A 23,665-nucleotide genomic window follows, 5' to 3' on the forward strand; every position below is an offset into this window, starting at 1 on the left:
TGGTCCCGGGTCCTTTCTGTGTGGAGGTGGCATGGAGGAGCTCCAGTGTCCTTCCACAGTCCAAGGACGTGCAAGTAAGGTGAATTGAAGATATCCACGACTGTGTTTGACAGTTAAAACAGATGAATCTTGTGTAACCATTAACTACCTGTCTTGTCATAGATGCAGCCAAAGTGATTAAACCAATAAATGATTAAACAATACAGAAGCAGAGTCAAAGTTCATGACTTGCTGCACTGTCAATGTGGAGCTGGTCACAAACTTTCTTTGCTTTTTAAAGTGACCCCATCTAACCCCCAAACAAGCTTGTTCCACCCACTTGACACTTATCTGATGTTCACTTCAGAAAGTCTTCAGACAGCCTTGATACTGTCCGACATTTTATAGGTCAGGATGATTTCCTGTTATGGACTTCAGATGAAGGTGATGCTTGACAAGGTGGTGAACTTTTAAGATCACTAGCTGAGATCAGTCCCGTCCTGGGAAATCTTACATTTTCTGGATGGTTAAAAATGAAGCACCTTGTTTTGACTGCATTCGGAGGTTGTTATTTTTTAAAGTGGACAGTTAGACAATACGATGCTCGGAGAGAGAGACAGGGTTAGGATGGATCTGTCACTTTCTGACATTAAGGTGACGAGACTCAACAGGAGTTAAACCTGGCTGTCACTCACGCTTCAGAATAAAGACATACGCTAACAGATACATATGCTAATGACAGGCCCTTTGTATAGAGCTTGGCACAAACTGAGAAAGAAAGAGGGAGAGGCGAGGGATTTTGTGTGTGATCGTCTGGTTTGCCCTTTCGCTTCTGTTAGCTTGGCGGTTCGAACTTGTGGTTCGATTTTAATGCAATCAGGCCACTGCTATAAAAGCCACTAAATCACCCTCCACAGTTTCACTGCTTCTCAATTCATTACAGTTGAATGGAATTTTATTGATGTGACCATTTTAACAAGGTATGTGAGGGAAGCTTGTAAGATTAAAATGACACCGATAATTCATGGGGAGCTGAGGTGGGAACAAAAGGGACGTACCGAAGCCACAAACGTTGTTAGAGACAAAAAGCAATAAAGACAAAGGCAAAAATGAAAATATTTGAGATATGCATAGAGAAAGGACTAGTGGTGGATTAAAAAAAAAGAAGTGGAAGACACAAAGTGAAACATAAAAATGTTGTATCTAAATACCTGATTGCATTATGCGTCCTCTCTACTGATGTTGATCTCCACTCTGACTGAGGAGGGCCATGACTAACACATACCCCGCAACACATGTGCAGTAGCCGACTGCATCTTTGCACCTGTACTAGACAAGTTCATATGTAGATCAGCTTTGTGTATGGAGAGTCACACACTGATCCTAATTATCTTTCGTCTATATGCAGGAGTCATTAATCAGCCAGAAGAGGTCGTAATTGCATCAGCTATGAGGAATCCCCTCCGGCACCCTCTTTTAAATGAGCCAATCATTGTTCGTGTAGGCGCCCAGCCTGCCGGTAGCAGAGCTGAGATTCAAACCAACAAGTTAGAGATGTCAGCTCTGGTGTGCTAGCGTGTTTTACTGCTGCACTTTAAATGTTCAGGCCATTTCTAGTCTATTTATGACAACCACGTAATTCACCACACCACTTACTCACCATCTCACTCATATCTAGAAGTAATTCAAACCAGCCAAGCCACTTTCTGCATGCTTTGAAAAGGTGAGAGGAACCCATGGTACTTTTGTGCTATGGTAATGTCTGTGTTCATGAGTCACTCACATCCAGCCAATCATGTTAAACAACTCTGAACCTTGTAAGCTAAAAAAAGATGAAAAAGTGAAAGATGAAGATGAAAGATGAATAAAGCAAAGCAAATCAATCCCTTTCTGCTTCTATGTTTTCCTCTAGCCGTTTATCTCTTTTATTCATAAACCCACCTACAAAAGCTTCTGATTTGGGGTCATGCTGCCGTGCGTTGAGGTGTTTGTTTAGCTTGAGGCGGTGTTAAACAACCAAATTGAGGTAAAGAAAAGTCAGCTAGGATGTTATCCCATGTGCAGCTGTAAAAGCGGGAAGCATGATGTTTCTGGGAAGAAAAAGTAATAGAGTTCACTCACCCCTGTCAGTCACCCCAAGCCCTTATGAACTGCATGTCTGTGCACTGTGTTCATTCACCATACAGGGTTCAAATGTTTACGCCTCTACATATCGAGTTCTTTTACATTTTTTATTTTCTCTTTTGTGTAGTGTAAAAGAGAGAAACTATCGATTCATTATTTAATTATATAATTAATAGCTAATATAATGGAGCACCACCGACAGTTTTAAGGATAAAGTGCCGGAAAACCTCATTCATAACATATCAGTCCCTTTCAGTCAGAGTAAGTACATAAAGCCGATTATTTTTCTCACCGAAGTAATTAAAACCACAGTGCTAAGTTTCGAATCGTTATAATGTTTATTAAACTAACAAAGCACCACACATACAATTAGTTAGTGAGTATATGGCATAACTAAAGGGTAAGGAAACAAGGATAAATCAATAAGCAAACTATTACGTTAAATAACCTAATTAATTCTCTGAAAAATGTGTACTCTCCTGAGTTAGCTACATTCTAGAACCATGTGCTAAACTCCTTGAGTCTGAACTGTGCCAAACAGAACTCCAAAAACTTCCAACTAAACAAATTCACTCCACTCTTCCTTTGTCTCCTTTGTTCTCACATGGTCTGCTTTGTCTGCTCTCCAAAGGCCACGCAGCATCTTTGAACTCAACTGCAGGGGGCTGGGTGGCAGTTAACAGCCAATGAACTTCCCTTAAGATAAACAGGTCTCAGGATGAAGCAGGAAACTGAAGAAGTTAAAATTTATTTCAGAAATAAACCTTTTTAGCAGCGTTCATGCTACATTTGTTTAGTGTAATAAAATGATTTAAACTTCATCTGTGCTTTTTTTGCACGCTCTAGAGAAGAAGGCAGTCTAAATTCTTAAATGCCTTAAACTGCTGCCTACCTAGATTCCCTAATCTGAATGATATTCTGACTGAGAAATGAAGGAGCATCCAATGCTTGCTCAGCAGTGAAGGCAATCCTAGCATTCAGTGCGGCACGACATTTCTCATGAAAAATTGGCTCTTTTTGAGTTATTTTCTAATGAAAATAAATTGTTCATTGATTTTTAATTTGTATGAAGATGTACAAGTATAATTCATTTGCAAATTTGTGCTTGTCAGTGACCTTTTAACAATTTTCAGAACACAGACGGAGATGTTAGCTGGCATACTAGCAAGTTGTGCCACCTCAGCCCATTGGTTTGAATGGCCTGAGGCTAACTGTGTTAGCTTGGTAAACTAAAACTGTGAAGCCTTGATCACTGTAATCTATGGTTGTGTTTGAAAACCTAGTGAGCTGCCTTGCTGTCTTACTGTCTACTTAGGCAGCTGCCTCAGTAGAGAGGATTCTAATAAGTCATCTACTTATAAGTCAGGTTATTTAAACAAACTACTCAGACAGCGATAATATTGGGTTTCGCTTACTAAGCTAACACAGTTAGCATCAATGCCGCTCAGGTGGCGCAGTAGTAAAAACTACACATTTTTTTGTAAGAAAAGTTGTACCGCACTGAATGCTGGGATTGCCTTCACCGCTAAAGAAGCATCGAATGCTTTCTCGTTCTCCACTCAAAATACTGTTGAAATTTTAAGATACCTTAGTATCTTAGGATATTAAGGCATCTAGGATTTCGAACAACCTCCTTGTTGGGAGAGCGCATAGGATGACGTAAAATGCTGTCTATGTAGAGAGCTTACTAGGTTTTCGAACACACCCTATGTCTATATAGTGCTTATTAATCTGGCTTATAACTTCTAAATCTTAATAAAATCCTCTCTACTTAGGCAACTGCCTAGGTAGGCAGCTCACTAGGTTTTTAGACAGACCCATAGTGAAAAAATGCAGTGGCTGTACTTTTCAACACTGATGAGCCAAAACCTTGGCTGTCATAACAGCTATGACTTCTGTAAATTGTGAGGTGGTTCTTGGACCCTGGTGCCATCTCTACCATGGTTAAATGATGCACACATGCCCAGCCATCCTCACGGTTTTAGAGAGAACAGGATTCATCTAACCACTCTGCCTTCTTCCATTGCCAAGTTTAGGTGCTTTTGGTGGAAAGAAGTAAGCATGGGCACTATAACTGGCCTGCAACTGCATGACCCCTGGACAGAAGAGTTTGATGTGTGTCTGTTGGTCCATACCAAATGCCTCTGGTATCAATGAGTTTTGGCGACCCAAAAATCTGTTGGTGGTTTGTGGTTCATGAATCACACACGATCGTCACATCACCAGGCCATAACTATTCAGCCCTTATCAAAGTCACTCAGGTCTTTAAGCAGTATAACACATTTAACATGTGATCTACACATAACGACAATCACTCCCAACATATATTATACATTCCTAAATGTAACATGCACATTTGTCATGAAATAGCCATTGCCATGCTAATGTTTTGGCTCATCTGTGTATATTTTTGTAAAAGGCTAATTAAACAATGAACTATTCATGTGATTACTATTCAACGTAATTACAGTGGGGCCAAAAAGTATTTAGTCAGCCACTGATTGTGCAAGTTCTCCTACTTAGAAAGATGAGAGAGGTCTGTAATTTTCATCATAGGTACACTTCAACTATGAGAGACAAAATGAGGGGAAAAAAAATCCAAGAAATCACATTGTAGGATTTTTAAAGAATTTATTTGTAAATTATGGTGGAAAATAAGTATTTGGTCAATAACAAAAGTTCAACTCAATACTTTGTAACATAACCTTTGTTGGCAATGACAGAGGTCAAACATTTCTTGTAAGTCTTCACCAGGTCTGCACACACTGTAGCTGGTATTTTGGCCCATTCCTCCATGCAGATCTCCTCTAGAGCAGTGATGTTTTGGGGCTGTTGCTGGGCAACACGGACTTTCAACTACCTCCACAAATTTTCTATGAGGTTGAGGTCTGGAGACTGGCTAGGCCACTCCAGGACCTTGAAATGCTTTTTACGGAGCCACTCCTTCATTGCCCGAGCGGTGTGTTTGGGATCATTGTCATTCTGGAAGACCCAGCCATGTTCCATCTTCAATGCTCTTACTGATGGAAGCAGGTTTTGGCTTAAAATCTCACGATACATGGCCCCGTTCATTCTTCCCTTAACACGGATCAGTCGTCCTGTCCCCTTTGCAGAAAAACAGCCCCAAAGCATGATGTTTCCACCCCCATGCTTCACAGTAGGTATGGTGTTCTTGGGATGCAACTCAGCATTCTTCTTCCTCCAAACACGACGAGTTGAGTTTTTACCAAAAAGTTCAATTTTGGTTTCATCTGACCACATGATATTCTCCCAGTCCTCTTCTGGATCATCCATATGCTCTCTGGCAAACTTCAGACGGGCCTGGACATGCCTGGCACTGCAGGATTTGAGTCCCTCTCGGCGTAGTGTGTTACTGATGGTAGCCTTTTGTTACTTTGGTCCCAGCTCTCTGCAGGTCATTCATCAGGTCCCTCTGTGTAGTTCTGGGATTTTTGCTCACCGTTCTCATGATCATTTTGACCCCACGGGATGAGATCTTGTGTGGGGCCCCAGATCGAGGGAGATTATCAATGGTCTTGTATGTCTTCCATTTTCTTACAATTGCTCCCACAGTTGATTTATTCACACCAACCTGCTTGCCTATGGTAGATTCACTCTTCCCAGCCTGGTGCAGGTCTACAATTTTCTTCCTGGTGTCCTTTGACAGCTCTTTGGTCTTGGCCATGGTTGAGTTTGGAGTCTGACTGTTTGAGGCTGTGGACAGGTGTCTTTTATACAGAGAACGAGGTCAAACAGGTGCCATTAATACAGGTAACGAGTGGAGGACAGAAGAGCTTCTTAAAGAAGAAGTTACAGGTCTGTGAGAGCCAGAAATCTTGCTTGTTTGTGGGTGACCAAATACTTATTTTCCACCATAATTTACAAATAAATTCTTTAAAAATCCTACAATGTGATTTCCTGGATTTTTTTTCTCATTTTGTCTCTCATAGTTGAAGTGCACCTATGATGAAAATTACAGACCTCTCTCATCTTTCTAAGTAGGAGAACTTGCACAATCAGTGGCTGACTAAATACTTTTTGGCCCCACTGTATAGTGTTGATAGTGTTTTATATAGAGCTGTAATTCTGAGTTGCACTGTTTTGATGGTTTTTGATTTGAAGCGTGCGCACACCCACACACTCATATATACAGTATGTGTATATACATATGTCAGGCATGTCATTAGATGCCTTGATCAGGTCTTATACAATGTGTGATGGTCACATCATCCATTGAATACTCTAAAACTGACTTGCAATGGCTGGTTACATAGAAACAATGCTATTTAAATATGTTATTGTTAATATTCTCATTAAATCCCCATTAACACTGTATTTGTTTCCTATAGGGAACATATGTTACATATTTGTATTTAGCTATTAATGCTTAAATTCCTATGTTCAGACAGTTATTAAATTAAAGTAGGGTGGGTAGTTTGCTTTAAAGCTGATGCCACTTTTCTTTTTCTTCTTTTTTTGCCCTACGTTCCTGCCCAAGGGAAATACCATTATTTTTATTGCTAATATATTGAAAAATGCAGTATAGATCATGACTGTTTTAATTAAAAATGTAATACAGATCATTGGCACTTTTTATAAATTGAAAAAGTAATAAAGACAACAGCCAGTAGACATTGTTATGTTTTTAGGTTATGCTTCAACTTGCTCATCAATAGATTAAGTCATATGACTCGTAATAAACAGATGGGGAGCTATCTTATAATTTGGGAAATGTGTTACTATTGTGGTGCAACTTTTCCTGTCAGAAAGCAAACTCAGATCCATAGTGAGTGTCATTTTATTTACATTGATTAAATTAAAATGTACTGATAATACAAACCTTAGCTGTCATAACAGCTCTGACTTCTGTAGATTGTGAAATGGATCTTGGACCATGGTGCCATCTCTACCATGGTTAAATGATGCACACATGCCCAGCTGTCCTCACGGTCTTAGAGAGAACAGGATTCATATGACCACTCTGCCTTCTCCCATTGCCAAGTTTAGGTGCTTTTGGTGGACAGAAGTGTTTGATGTGTGTACTGTGTGTACTGTGATACATTCAGCTCATCACCAGTATAACTTATTTTATATTTAACTTATAGTAGCTCTTTTGTTGGTCCAATGCCTGAAAACCCAAAAACCTGTTGGAGGTTTGTGGCTTGTCCCTTAATGGATCACGAGATTCTTTTTAGCTGGATTGAAGTTTAATGAAAGCACAATTGTGGATTCTTACATACAGCATAGAAGCATACCACAGTAAGCACAACTAAGTGCTTTTACATAGGTCTTTTTATACCTCTATCGCCCTCTCCATCGCCAACCCCTCCTCCTCGGAGTCGGACACGAGAATCATCAGGAGGATGATTCTTACATACACATGTGTTATTCAAAAATAAGAAGATACATCTTGGCACCATAGCGCCATACAGTCTGCTATGTTCTAAATAATTCTGGTCTTGTGATGTGATAGTCTTTCTTAGATGTCTTTTGTTTTTACATCCTTGTTGTGTTTAGGTGTGCATGTTCTGTTCTCTTTCGTGACCTCGGTCACAGTGCTCTTAAAACCCTCTTACTGGATATGTGAAAACCATCTTACACTTTAAATATGTAAAATACATTAATATGATTTTATAAAAAGCCCCTTACTCATAATTTTCTATCACACTAAGTAAAGACGTCCAGAAGGAAGAATATAACTGAATTTGATGAAAACCAGCCAAAAATAAATAAATAAATTAATTAATTAATGCCTTTATTGGACAAAACCTGGACAAAACTGATTCCTAACCATGAAAAATAATAATAAAAATACCCAGGACCCATTTTATACACCTATCTAGTCTGTATTGTACGACGACGTGTTAGGGCCACTTTAAAGAAAAATATTTTCTTAAGTTTCGATTTTGAGAATAAAGTCATATAAATTTTGATTTTGAGATTAAAGTCAATATATTATGAGAATAAAGTTGAAATAATTACAAGATTAAAGTGGAAATAATTACGAGATTAAAGTCAAAATAATTACGAGAATAAAGTCGAAATATTACGAGATTAAAGTCGAAATAATTATGAGATTAAAGTCTAAATAATTACGAGATTAAAGTTGAAATATTACGAGATTAAAGTTGAAATAATTACAAGATTAAAGTCGAAATAATTACAAGATTAAAGTCGAAATAATTATGAGATTAAAGTCGAAATAATTACAAGATTAAAGTCGAAATAATTATGAGATTAAAGTCAATTGGATAACCACAGTAACACTCATTATAAGCTGCCCTCGGCGCATGCATGCCGATCCAGGTTCTGAGACCCGAGCTTCTCTGAAGTGACAAGCCTACGACGGATGCACACTCTTTGGTCATAATATTTCGACCCTATTCTCATATAATTTTGACTTTAATCTCGAAATCGAAACTTAAAAAGATTTTTTACAGTGGCCCTAATACGCCGTCGTAGTATTGGCCTTAACAGAGAATGAAGATGTCACCAACAGTCCCTCAGCTTTAGCTTTTAAAGTTTCTCCTTAAACATTTAAAAGCAGACCACAAATTTCAAATGTGTAAATATAGACTTAACATGAAGGTAAAAGCTTTACAGATTATTTACTTGATCTAGATTTAAATAATTTAATATTTGGCATAACAATAGAGGCACCTCAAGCCTACACACACCTACACTGCCTCCTGGTTAACATAATGACAAAAGACTGGCAGCATTTTAAGTGTTTTATTTGCATACTAATACATGACTGGCACATTATACTGATTTATAATTTATTTATTCATTCATTCTTGCTAACTGCTGTATTTTGATCTGTGTGGGTCAAACACCATTCAGAGTACACCATGGACGTAGGAGCAGCCAAGCCACAACACAACACATATTGTTGCATGTTTTTACGAGGTGGGAGGAGTGCCCAGATGAAACCCACGCAAAGTGGAAATGATATTCAGACCCAGGTGTCCAAATGATGCAAACTGTATTTTACATTAGCAACGTCTTGCTAGTGTTTTAGAAAATTTGGAATGACTTGAAGCTTTTCCACAGCTTGAACACTTCTCATTGCTTTTTCCTATCTAAGAGATAAGCCACCAACCTCCTCCCTCAAGCCACACTTACCTGTCTGCTTCATGGTGTAGAGATAAGGCCTGTCCTGAGGGGCTTCTGATGTCGATACTAATATATGGGTGTCATCGATAAACTGTCAGAATCTTCTCTCTACACCTTCTGCTCACAGCAATATTGCCAATTACCTTAGGAAAGATGGCTACATACCCTTTTCATTTTCTTAAGCATGGGTTTCATTGTAGGCCTGTAATTAGCCTGGTATTCAATCAGTGATAAATAGCATTTTGTAGTTTGTAGGGATTTTGATCCTTGTCCTTGAACAATCTTGAGTGAGATTACTATGTAATTACTACAGCATTAATACAGAACTATCCTTTTTAAACACAATGCACTGTACCACTTGGTGGATGTTTTAAGTGGATTTTTAGAGTTTGGTTTATGCCATTGGCAGTCTTGTCACAACTGTTACTGTATTACTTGGTGGGTACCACTGTCACCTCAGAACAAGAAGTTTGCCCTGTGATGGATTGGCGACCTGTCCACAACCCTGAATAGGATAAAGCAGGGGTAAAACAGACAGTGTATGAATGAATGAATGGTCAGCAAAATATACCTGGACTTAGGTTATGCCATTTGTAGCCTAGTGGCCTAGTGGTACTGAACTAGTAATCAAAAGGTTGCTGGTTCAAACCCCGACACTGCCAGGTTGCCACTGTTCGGACCTTGAGCAAGACCCAGCACAACACACACTAACACACCACCATCATGTCACTGCAGTGCTGAGAATCATCCACCACCTAAATAATACCTGCTCTGTGTTGGTCCTGTGGTGGTCCTGACCATTGAAGAACAGGGTGAAAGCAGGTTAAAACAGTATGTAGAGAAATAGATGGATGGCAGTCAGTAGTTGTAGAACTACAAAGTGCTTCTATATGGTGAGTGGAGCTGATAAAATGGTCAGTGAGTATAGAAACAAGGAGGTGATTTTAATGTTATGGCTGATTTGTGTATTTGTGTATATGTATATATGACAGAAAAAAACATACTTCTACAGTAATTCTGAATGATCTGAACAGACTTATTTCAAGTTCAGGTGCAGTAAAGAAAATTCTACATGATGTTAATACATCAACATCATTAAATATCACTCTCACTGTAAAAAAAATACAGGAAAGCTTGTAAATAAGATCTCACATTTTGCTCAAGGCATGTGTCACTCTTAGAAGACACAGACATCAATCAGTGAGTTGTGATTTGAAGAGATGTAGTGAAAAAGTTCAGGACTCTGATCTCTCTCGGTGTATTTCAACTCTGGAAAAAGGGTGTTTTGGACAAGAGCTGAAAGGACAGATGACTGACATGAAAGAAAGAGCTTTTTTGGGCTTTTTCTCCCAGAGGCTGCTGACCAAAAGCATGTAACATCAAACCTGTCAGCTGTTTTGTCAAGTCATTTAAATTAGCTTCACTGTTTTACTTTTATGTGCTATTTTGTTTTAGCTGCAGAAAAAAATTCTACAACTGTAACCTGACATGTATTCGCTACAGTTTTAAAGCCCACAAGGGAAAATGGAGGGTATATATTAAAAGTGCATGTTGCATAAATTAAGTGATTAAATTGTGTTTTTTTTTCTAATCCACATTACGTGAAGCAGTTTGTCTCGTTGATATGTCTGGTCAAAGAAGAATGCCTTTATTAGTCATATTTACATATACACATGTACAGTACAATGACATTTTTTTCCACATATCCCAGCTTGTTTGGAAGCTGGGGTCAAAGCACAGGGTCAGCCACTGAACAGCGCCCCTGGGTCTTGCTCAAGGGCCCAAAAATAGTTGCATAGCAGAGTCTGGATTTGAACCAACAATTGTCTGATTAATAGCCCAAAGCTCTACCAACTAGGCTACCACTGAATGTTGGACTTACAGTAACATTTTCAGCATTTTAGCAGACACTTTATCCAAAGTGACTTACAGACTGACAGTATACAATCTAAGCAATTGAGGGTTAAGGGCCCTGCTTAAGGGCCCAACAGTCACAACTTTAACCACCTAGCTACAACAGGACTTGATAAGCTGTCTGTCTTCTTCCACTGTTTTTTTTTTTTTTTTTTTGGCTAGCGGTTTTCTGTTCTGGTTTCTGCAGGGCCCAGATGGTAAACAGTAGTTGCATCGCTGTGTGTACCTGTCAGGAGTTTTGTTCATAGATGGCATGGCAGCTTGGCAGGGGGGTGTTGTTGCGTGTTTCTGTTCAAGTGATGCAATTGCTGTTTTTTTTTCTAATTCTGCATCGGCTGTGGCTTAAAGTTTGGCTTGGGTTTGTTTTCGAGTTTTACTACATTAATAATTTTTAAGTAATTATTATTTTCCTCTTTTTTATTTCGGTGCTTTTTGGTCACAGTATTGTTGCGCATTGGATAAATGTCCTACAATTTGGTTTAGAGCCACAGCCTGTGACAGATTTTGTATACATTTGTAGCGGTTATTTTAGATTATTGTCTTGCTTTAGAAATAATTGAAGGTTTATGCATTAAAAATGTTCTAACATGTTAATCAATACACTTAAAACGTATTTAACAATATGCTTTATATTCTGTGTTAATGAAACGTGAATGAATAACAAGCATGGCAACACTATATAGGGTGAAACAACCTCAAATGATGGGCTATCGACACACTAACACAAACTATGCTAAACGCTAAGCGTAATGCTAACTGCTAATGCTAGTCTAAACACATAAAACATGACCCTAAACCATCTTTAACCCTAAACTAAGCTACACCCTGCAAGCTAACAAATGTTAACACTAAACCTGAACTAGAATACAACATGAAACAAGACATGATTCTTTAACTATTTAATGGTCTCACCAAGAAAATATTGTGTAACATATTTCTTTGCATTTCTTAGTTTCTTGAAACTATACCAACAACAAACAATGTTTTGCATACAGTATTTTTAATAAGCCTCTACCAAACAGTTGAAATGATTACAACTGCTAGCTTCAAGTTGACATACAAGTCAGAAAGGCTATTTTATTAAAACCAACTACCAATATGTTTGAGTCTAACACATGTCAACTGAGAAGTAGATACAGCCCAAACAAGATTATTTAATACAGCTTTTTTACTCAAGTATTTAAACTCAAAGTGAGATCAATCAAATGGCTGAGCAGACAATTAAAGTATTAAACAAGATACCTGAGCTAGAACACAAGACAAGATACACTAACCAAGATTCCTGAACAATATACATGAACTACAATAATGATTTATAAAGCAAGATACCAAACAATATAACCATCAAAGTACAATCAAGAATAAAATATCTATCAAATAGCCTTCGCTAAATGAGCCATAGCATCTTCCTTAAATGCTGTGAGAACTCAACCTGCAATGAGGTCAAGCTGTGGATCATTAGCTATTGTACAATAAACATGAGAGGCGCTGGCTTGACACTATTATGAAAGCTTCCCCAACCTGTGCTCCCAAAAACAGGGGCGTGGCACATACATGAAACAAACACTAGTGTATTGTATACAATACTTACTACCTCAGTACTTAGTTACATCTCAAACAATTTATTTCCAACAGCAAATAACCCAGTACATTCTCTCAGGGTGTAGCCCATGTCTCTATAATTTAAGAATTACTATGAATGTACTTTAAAGCCCCGTTTTCTTTCACCTGTGTGTTCAGGTCAGAGAAGACAGATGTGGATAAATAAATCAATGCTCCAGTGATCTCCGTCCATTCTACAGATTATCATTTCCTGTGTAACAGGGCAAATCCCTCGCTGACCTGTGTTAAACAGGAGCTTGACATCTCAGCTACCTGACCAGGTGCAGCAGTAAAGCTGTGATGATAAAGTACTGAGATAAATCCTGCAGATTGCATTTTTATCCACTCAAAATGGTTTATATCTTGGTATTAACATTGTTTATACAGTCATTTGTCTGAACTTCCAAATTGAGCTTGGGCTGAGACTATTAGGGACCATCATTTACAAAATTGAGTCTTTTTCTGACAGCTTGACTGATCAGATCTTAAGTCAGCAGCTCAAAAGTCTAAGTCAAGTCTAAGTTTGGCTGACTCAAGAGGCAAGTCTTCTCAAAGGAGCCCTATAGGGGCCCACAGATAGTTGTAAGGCAGCCCTACAAAATCCTACATAACTTCAAACCTAATCTAAGTCCTAAATTAGATGCTTCAATGTTTTTATTAGCGGCTTAGGCCATTTACTCCCAGATCCAATTCCAATTAGAATAAGCATCTTGTAATCACTGTCCAGTTTAAAGTCAAAGTTTATATGCCAGTGGAGTCTGAGATTTGTAAGTCTTTGTAGGTCATAAGTCAACAGTTTCCAAGTCCCGTTAAAGGCAATTCCCAAGTCTAAGATCAATCTTAAGCAAGGCACTTACAAGTCCATGTTATAAGTCACTAGTACTTGATTCTTTGTTGAGTCTTAGTACAAGTACAAGTATATGTTAAGCCATGCATTCCCTAATCTGAACTTCCAAACTGAGCTTGGGTTAAGACTATTATGGACCATCATTTACAAAGTTGAGTCTTCTTTTGACAGCTTTCAAGACTGATTAGATCTAAAGCCAGTAGCTCAAAAGTCTAAGTCAAGTCTAAGTTTGGTTGACTCAAGAGGCAAGTCTTCTCAGAGGAGCCCTATAGGGGTCGACAGATAGTTGTAAGGCAGCCCTACAAAATCCTACATAACTTCAAACCTCATCTAAGTCTTAACTTAGATGCTTCAATGTTTTTATTAGAGGCTTAGGCCATTTACTCCCAGATCCAAATCCAATTAGAATAAGCATATTTTAATCACTGTCCAGTTTAAAGTCAAAGTTTATATGCCAGTGGAGTCTGAGATTTGTAAGTCTTTGTAGGTCTCAAGTCAACAGTTTCCAAGTCCTGTTTAAGCCTCATACTAGCAATTGCCAGGTCTAAGATCAATCTTATCAAGGCACTTACAAGTCTAAGTCATAAGTCACTAATACCCAATACTTTGCTGAGTCTTAGTACAAGTCAAAGTATATGTTAAGTAGGGCTGCCACTAACGACTATCTTTCTATCGATTAATCTATAGACTATTTTATCGATTAGTCGATTAATCTAAACAATTGATTTTCCTACAAAACATTTAATTCAGAATCTAATTTACGCTTCTTTTATTTTAACAACAAACTGTACGGCATAATAATATGGCCTAAAACTAAATGTAAACAGGTTTTATGTCCATATTATCAAATTCTGAAGCACTCCATTAAACAAAGTGCAGCATGTGTTTATGGTGTTCTGTACACAAAGCAAAGTGCTTAAACTTATAGCAGAAATAAAATAGAGGTGAACACGTCTCATTAAGTTCAACGTACAGTAATGACAGAATGAGCCCAGATTGTAACCTACACATTCACTCAAAACTTACTTAAAATTCTAAGCCATGTAAACAAAGTGGTAAGCATTTCACATGAGAAGCTTTTTGCGCTTTGAGCGCAGCGGCAACCACAAAAATCGCGAGCCCAACGCAGCAAAGTGAGCGGCGGTCTAACTGAACTCGCTAAGGAATATGGTGTTCCAAGATCTCCGCGATTAAGAAGCTTAATGAAACAATATAGAAGTAAAAGATCTGCCACATCTCAAGCGCCCTAACTGTACTCGCTAAGGAATACGATATTCCAAGATCAGCAATTAAGAAGTGTAATGTAACAATATAGACGTGCAACATTGCGCTAGTGCTGCTGTGGTACCATCAAAGCTTTGCACAGAGTACAAACCAGCTTTTTGTTTTGTGCCATTTTTAAGTATTCCCAAACTTTGGATGATTTGGGTCTTGGTAAACTTTTAGCTTTTCTTTGAAAGCTCGCTACAATAGGCCTCTGACTGCTGCAGACGGCATTTTTTAAGACTGCGCTTAATACCGGCAACCAGTGACTGGACTAAATAGGTCATGCACGCAGCAAGTAGCACTGAGGGAAATCATATGAATGCTTATATGAATGGAAGAAATTAAAAATGATCATTTATAAACATAGTTTTAAAAACGATGCATCGACTTAAAATATTGCGTCAATGTCATCGACTAGGTCAACCAATCGTGGCAGCCCTAATGTTAAGTTATACACTCTCTAATCTACTACAAAATTTGAAGCCTCAATTGGATAAAATGTACTTTTTATTGATGAATTTACTTCTATTTATTTATTTTTTCATAGACTTAAAATGTGCAATCGTTTCTTAAATATTATGTGCATGTTGTGTTAATGGGAAGCAAAATGCCACTGGTAGTTTTACATGCAAGAAATTGGCTTCCTCTGTCAGCTCAGATAAGTAAGCCCTGTGTTCACTGAAGCACGGCAAGTGGTCAGCATGAGCATCTGCCATTTTCCATCTCAGGTTAACAGCCAATTACTGACACACACGCACGCGCACACACACACACACACACATTTATGAGAGATGACTGTACTGATCGATTGCTGTCTGGCTGCTTGAGTGTGTTTTTGTGGGTGGAGAAATGTGAGGGTAGTTAATATTCTGTCCTTGATGTGTGGTGATTCGGTCATTTGACTTGGTGGGATTAAAGATCTTGAAATGTCGCTCATTTTTTTTTTCTCTCAAACCCCCTAGGACATCAAACGGATTAAAAATCTGTCACAAGCCATTTCTCTAAACCTGGTGTGCAAAAACACTCCCCTTTACAATAAAAAAATGCTTTGGATCAGGATTTGCTACTTCATTTGGAAACTTGTATCCAAAATGCTTTGCATCATCCTACTTTTAAACCCAGTGCTGCTTTTATTTCTTTTTATCTGAACACATTACTATGCAGTTGCCTCTAGCAGCTTTCTTCTATAAGGTCTATAGTTATTATGTGCAAGAGCAGCGACATCCAAATCCGCATGCAGGAAATAATTCCCCTGTGCTTTCAACCTCGAAATGGTCTTCCATTTACATTATATCCTGTTGCATGCTGGGAAATATGGTCCTGATCAGACATTATGCCTGAACTGCTTGAATCCTTGTGCTAATGGGCGAGGCTGAGGAGTATCATGGAAATTAAATGCAAAAAGTGTCGGCCCCTTTTGCTGACAAAACAGCCCTGACCCATCGAGGCATGGACTCAACTAGACCCTTAAAAGGTGTGCTGTGGTATCTGGCACCAAGATGTTAGCAGCAGATCTTTTAAGTTGCAGGGTGGGGGCTCCATGGATCAGACTTGTTTGTCCAGCACATGGGCACCCTGACTGGTCTGCGGCTATGCAGCCCCATACGCAACAAATTGTGATGCACTGTGTATTCTGACACCTTTCTATCAGAACCAGCATTAACTTCTTCAGCAATTTGAGCTACAGTAGCTCGTCTGTTGGATCGGACCGCACATGCATCAATGAGCCTTGGCCGCCCATGACCCTGTCGCCGGTTTAGCACTGTTTCTTCCTTGGACCACTTTTGATAGATACTGACCACTGCAGACCGGGAACACCCCACAAGAGCTGCGGTTTTGGAGATTCTCTGACCCAGTCGTCTAGCCATCACAATTTGGCCCTTGTCAAACTTACTCAAATCCTCATGCTTGCCCATTTTTCCTGCTTCCAACACATCAACTTTAAGGATAAAATGTTCACTTGCTGCCTAATATATCCCACCCACTAACAGGTGCCGTGATGAAGAGATAATCAGTGTTATTCACTTCACCTGTCATAATGTTATGACTAGTCGGTGTATACATGATAATGGACTCAAATAGCTGTAAAAAATGTGCACCTAATTCTTTTGTTTTGTTTTTGTTTACTGCCTTACTTTTGTTTTAGGCTCTTTTTACTGCCAGGATAGCGGGTTGTTGATCCATTAGCAAGATACTTAAGCATTAAGCAACCATTGTTGTTATTTCCATGTGCTATAGCCTGAGGAATAATGCATTTTAAATGAAAACTACAAACAGATTTGCTCGTTTTCACTTAAAAAATTAAGCTGTGTGTGGTTTGTCTAATCAACCATTGTGTTAAACACAGAATCCAGTTTGTTTTAAAATAATGTTAAAATCATTATAAATCACTTACAAATCTCCCAAGTATTGTACTGTAAAACTACAAACCTCATTTCCATTTCGTAAAATGCAATATTTCATATTTTTATATTTTTGATCAAAACAAGTTCTGTTACATTAACCCTTTCAGACCCTGTGCCCATTGCACATGTTTATTGCACATAGCACCAGTCAAGACCTGATGTCCCCCAGAATAGACATTTAGCAGCCAATCAAAGAGCAGTTTAAAATACAAAACCTAATTTTTAGAAAAATTGGGACTTAAAATTCACACATTCTTTATTGGGGACAGGTCAGGACTGCCAGCAGGCCAGTCCAGTACTCGTACCCTTTTCTTCCACAGCCATGTCTTTGTAATGTGTGCAGCATGTGGTTTTGTATTGTCTTGTTGAAAAATGCATGGACGTCCCTGAAAAAGAGGACATCTTGAAGGCAGCATATGTTGCTCTAAGATCTAAATGTACTTTTCTGCATTAATGCTGCCATCAAAGAAGTGTAAATGACCTTTGCCAAGGGCACTGACACAAACCCCATACCATGACAGACCCTGTCTTTTGGACTTGTTGCTGATAACAGTCTGGATGGTCCTTTTTGTCTTTGATCCAGAGCACACAACGTCCATTTTTCCAAAAAAAAGTCCTGGAATGCTGATTCATCTGACCACAATACACGTTTCCACTGTGTGATGGTCCATTCTAAATGCCTCAGAGCCCAGAGAAGTTGTGTCGCTTCTGGACATGGTTAACATAAGACTTCTTTTTTGCACAGTAAAGTTTTAAGTGGCATTTGTGCATGTAACTCTGTATTGTAGTGTTTGACAAAAAAATCCCTCACCCATGTGGTTATATCAGCTATTGTTGAGCGGCGGTTCTTGATGCAGTGTCGTCTGAAGGATCAAAAATCACAGGCGTTAAGCTTAAGCTTGCACCCTTGGCCTTTACACACTGAAATTCCTTCCGATTCCTTGAATGGTTTAAAGATTTTATGCACTGTAGAGGGAGAAATATGCAAATCTCTTTCAATCTTTCTTTGAGGTTCATTGTTTTTAAACATTTCAATCATTTTCTCACACATTTGTTGACAAACTGGATCCTCTGATCATCTTTGCTCATCAAAGACTCAGCCTTTCCTGGATGCTGCCGGATCACATTATTTAGTTTTTTCCCTGTCCCAACTTTTTTTGGAATGTGTATTCTTCAAGTTGCCTTAAAGACACAGAACATGTGTGTATTTTTTTATCCCATTAAATACATTAAGATAACGTGTGTGATCAAATTATTTCAATGACTAATGATTTCTTCTCTTTCTTTCCCTGCATTTCTGTTGTGGGAGCAGAAGAACACTCCGTGGAAGGTAAGAACGTTGTTTACATTGGTTCAGTTTTAAAGCAAACTGCAGTTTGCTGGTCTTTATGCTGGACGCAAACTTGATGATGAGTTTTTGCTTGGCATTGACAGCTTGGACTGCGGTTTGGATGACTTACTGGGGCTTTTGATTTGCTGCCTTAATGTAAAAATTGATTTTTTTTCTCCAACCCTTCTTATTTAACCTCTCAATGCAACCATTTCTTTATTATTATTAATTTGTTATTTTTGTTTGTGTTTAGTAAAGCAGGATGGTTCATTATGCTACATTAGGACACTTTGTATTAGAATGTATTAGAATGTAGAGTTCTGATTATTTTGTATGGATCCTTTAAGTGATTATCACCCTTGGTCCTTAAAGTAGGAAGACAGATGTTTTGATTAACTCTTGTATGTTGTTAGCCAAGGCCATGACCTGGTAGATCTATGTGTTATTCTACAGGTTCAGTGCATTAGGGTTAACCCAGTTAGAGAATAAAACAGCAGCAGGGAACTGGACGCTCTTTCTCATGCTCTGAGTTTCTTGCTTATTTACTGATGGATTCCCTGCAGACAGGGTTTGATTGGGTAATTGATAGGCAGCGTGCTCAGGTCTGGCTTTGTCAGGCGTTTGTACCGGGATAAGCTTCAGGTATCTGTGTTTACCACCTATTGAGATCTGCTGCTGATGAATTACCCCCTCTATCCAGCACATACCTCAGAGTGTCTCTATGGCAACAGCACTGGCCAGTTTTTTAATGAAAGTCAAGCAGTTATTGCCGGCTGTCGGTGAAGTTTGATGTTACCTGACAAAATAAGGAAAGAACAAGTGAGTTTTAATATTTTTGTTAATGCAAAAGTGAGACAGAGTTAAACAGAGTTTAGTTTTGTTGCACACAACACCAATCGAGACCTGTTATCCTCCAAAAAAGACATTTACCAGCCAATCAAACAGCAGCTTTGTCACTCCCACTCCATCAGGAAAAAAAAATCAATACACTTAATGTATGACATGGCAGCAAGGCATTAAGTCTTATTTGAACATGCTACTTAGACAGCGATTCCATCAGTTTTCGCTTACTAAGCTAACACAGTTAGCCTCACGGCATTCAAACCAATGGGATAAGATGGCAAAACGCACAAGCATGTCAACTAACATCCCTCCGCATACCAAAAACTGTTAAAATCGCTGACAAGCCCGAATTTGCTAATAAATACACTTCTACAAGTTTATACAAATTAAAAACCAATAAAAATTTATTTAAGTTTCAAAATAACGTTCGTTTCTCCGCACCGTTTGCCATGTTTTTTATTTTTCTGTGAGAAAAATTGTGCCGCACTGAATGCTGGGATTGCTTTCACTGTTAAGGCAGCATCGGATGCTCCCTCGTTATTCTGTCAAAATATCGTTCACATGTATATAAATACATACAGTGTGTATATACGGTATATACAGTGTATCACAAAAGTGAGTACACCCCTCACATTTCTGCAATTATTTTATTATATCTTTTCATGGGACAACACTATAGAAATAAAACTTGGATATAACTTAGAGTAGTCAGTGTACAACTTGTATAGCAGTGTAGATTTACTGTCTTCTGAAAATAACTCAACACACAGCCATTAATGTCTAAATGGCTGGCAACATAAGTGAGTACACCCCACAGTGAACATGTCCAAATTGTGCCCAAAGTGTCAATATTTTGAAAAGATATATGAAAAGATATAATGAAATATTTGCAGAAATGTGAGGGGTGTACTCACTTTTGTGATACACTGTATATGTATAGCGTATACTATCTATAGTGTATAGTATATGTAGTGTATACTATCTATAGTGTACAGTATATAGTGTACACTATAATGTATAGTACAGTGTATCACAAAAGTGAGTACACCCCTCACATTTCTGCAAATATTTCATTATATCTTTTCATGGGACAACACTATAGACATGAAACTTGGATATAACTTAGAGTAGTCAGTGTACAGCTTGTATAGCAGTGTAGATTTACTGTCTTCTGAAAATAACTCAACACACAACCATTAATGTCTAAATAGCTGGCAACATAAGTGAGTACACCCCACAGTGAACATGTCCAAATTGTGCCCAAATGTGTCGTTGTCCCTCCCTGGTGTCCTGTGTCAAGGTCCCAGGTGTAAATGGGGAGCAGGGCTGTTAAATTTGGTGTTTTGGGTACAATTCTCTCATACTGGCCACTGTATATCCAACATGGCACCTCATGGCAAATAACTCTCTGAGGATGTGAGAAATAGAATTATTGCTCTCCACAAAGATGGCCTGGGCTATAAGAAGATTGCTAACACCCTGAAACTGAGCTACAGCATGGTGGCCAAGGTCATACAGCGGTTTTCCAGGACAGGTTCCACTCGGAACAGGCTTCGCCAGGGTCGACCAAAGAAGTTGAGTCCACGTGTTCGGCGTCATATCCAGAGGTTGGCTTTAAAAAATAGACACATGAGTGCTGCCAGCATTGCTGCAGAGGTTGAAGACGTGGGAGGTCAGCCTGTCAGTGCTCAGACCATACGCCGCACACTGCATCAACTCGGTCTGCATGGTCGTCATCCCAGAAGGAAGCTGATGCACAAGAAAGCCCGCAAACAGTTTGCTGAAGACAAGCAGTCCAAGAACAGGGATTACTGGAATGCCCTGTGGTCTGACGAGACCAACATAAACTTGTTTGGCTCAGATGGTGTCCAGCATGTGTGGCGGCGCCCTGGTGAGAAGTACCAAGACAACTGTATCTTGCCTACAGTCAAGCATGGTGGTGGTAGCATCACGGTCTTGGGCTGCATGAGTGTTGCTGGCACTGGGGAGCTGCAGTTCATTGAGGGAAACATGAATTCCAACATGTACTGTGACATTCTGAAACAGAGCATGATCCCCTCCCTTCGAAAACTGGGCCTCATGGCACTGTGGCGCATCCTCAAGTGGAAGGTGGAGGAGTTCAAGGTGTCTAACATCCACCAGCTCCGTGATGTCATCATGGAGGAGTGGACGAGGATTCCAGTAGCAACCTGTGCAGCTCTGGTGAATTCCATGCCCAGGAGGGTTAAGGCAGTGCTGGATAATAATGGTGGTCACACAAAATATTGACACTTTGGGCACAATTTGGACATGTTCACTGTGGGGTGTACTCACTTATGTTGCCAGCCATTTAGACATTAATGGCTGTGTGTTGAGTTATTTTCAGAAGACAGTAAATCTACACTGCTATACAAGTTGTACACTGACTACTCTAAGTTATATCCAAGTTTCATGTCTATAGTGTTGTCCCATGAAAAGATATAATGAAATATTTGCAGAAATGTGAGGGGTGTACTCACTTTTGTGATACACTGTATATGTAGTGTATAGTTTATGTAGTGTATAATATATAAATATTAGGGCTGTCGAAGTTAACGCGATAATAACGCATTAACGCGATCTCAATTTAACGCGATAAAAAAAAGTGCCGTTAACGCAAATTCTATACAGGAAAAAATTACCTATACAGGCAGTGAGTGCCATGTAGAATTACATCACGAAGATCCGCATTGTTATGTTTTGTACTTAACCACGAAATACAAATGACACTAGTTATGTGGAGAATGTGTTGTCTTTATTGCTTAATCCACAACTTGGAGCATCACACTAAAACATAACACGCCGTTACCCGCTGGTCACCTGATACACATATCAGCTCAGTGACGTACAACACAGTGGTAATGTGATACGCAGATCACGTAAATGATATATATCACACGCATGATAATAATAAGCTTTTTTCTCTCTTAATTTTCCCCGACAAGTGAAAAACCAAAATATAGCAACCTTAACAATATGAGGAAGAATTTCAAAGATATTCCTTTGCAATACTTTATCATTTCAAGAATATGATACAGACTGACCAACACTATTAAGCCAAATCAGCATTGAAAATTGACTTTACTTTTAATAGCCTTCTACAATGCTGGTGCTTCTTAAAACTGAATATTTTCTTTTAAACAGAAGTGTTATTTAAATGCTATTAAATAGTTTTCCAACAAAATCAGCCCAATTTGGCAGATAACCGCCCAATCTGGCAACACTGGAATGCGTTATTATTATCGCGTTAACTTCGACTATATATACAGTATACTGTATATATATATATACAGGGGTTGGACAAAATAACTGAAACACCTGTCATTTTAGTGTGGGAGGTTTCATGGCTAAATTGGACCAGTCTGGTGGCCAATCTTCATTAATTGCACATTGCACCAGTAAGAGCAGAGTGTGAAGGTTCAATTAGCAGGGTAAGAGCACAGTTTTGCTCAAAATATTGCAATGCACACAACATTATGGGTGACATACCAGAGTTCAAAAGAGGACAAATTGTTGGTGCACGTCTTGCTGGCGCATCTGTGACCAAGACAGCAAGTCTTTGTGATGTATCAAGAGCCACGGTATCCAGGGTAATCACGGCAGAATTAAATGTGCACCTCAACTCTCCTGTTTCCACCAGAACTGTCCGTCGGGAGCTCCACAGGGTCAATATACACGGCCGGGCTGCTATAGCCAAACCTTTGGTCACTCGTGCCAATGCCAAACGTCGGTTTCAATGGTGCAAGGAGCGCAAATCTTGGGCTGTGGACAATGTGAAACATGTATTGTTCTCTGATGAGTCCACCTTTACTGTTTTCCCCACATCCGGGAGAGTTACGGTGTGGAGAAGCCCCAAAGAAGCGTACCACCCAGACTGTTGCATGCCCAGAGTGAAGCATGGGGGTGCTTCAGTGATGGTTTGGGCTGCCATATCATGGTATTCCCTTGGCCCAATACTTGTGCTAGATGGGCGCGTCACTGCCAAGGACTACCGAACCATTCTGGAGGACCATGTGCATCCAATGGCGGTGCCGTGTATCAGGATGACAATGCACCAATACACACAGCAAGACTGGTGAAAGATTGGTTTGATGAACATGAAAGTGAAGTTGAACATCTCCCATGGCCTGCACAGTCACCAGATCTAAATATTATTGAGCCACTTTGGGGTGTTTTGGAGAAGCGAGTCAGGAAAACGTTTTCCTCCACCAGCATCACGTA

The 23,665-nt window shown here is 39.2% G+C and overlaps 1 protein-coding gene across 2 annotated transcripts in view; it reads left to right on the forward strand.

Moving 5' to 3' along the window:
- Window positions 1-23,665, forward strand: part of nrxn2b (neurexin 2b) — an 810,738-nt gene that overhangs the window by 59,929 nt on the left and 727,144 nt on the right. For both annotated transcript variants that reach the window (XM_063008256.1, XM_063008257.1), the window contains exon 2: window positions 18,566-18,583. In XM_063008256.1, the coding sequence (XP_062864326.1) occupies window positions 18,566-18,583 (18 nt within the window). The remainder of the gene's footprint in view (window positions 1-18,565; window positions 18,584-23,665) is intronic.

The sequence above is a fragment of the Trichomycterus rosablanca genome, chromosome 14, assembly GCF_030014385.1.
Source record: "Trichomycterus rosablanca isolate fTriRos1 chromosome 14, fTriRos1.hap1, whole genome shotgun sequence".
Classification (NCBI taxonomy): domain Eukaryota; kingdom Metazoa; phylum Chordata; class Actinopteri; order Siluriformes; family Trichomycteridae; genus Trichomycterus; species Trichomycterus rosablanca.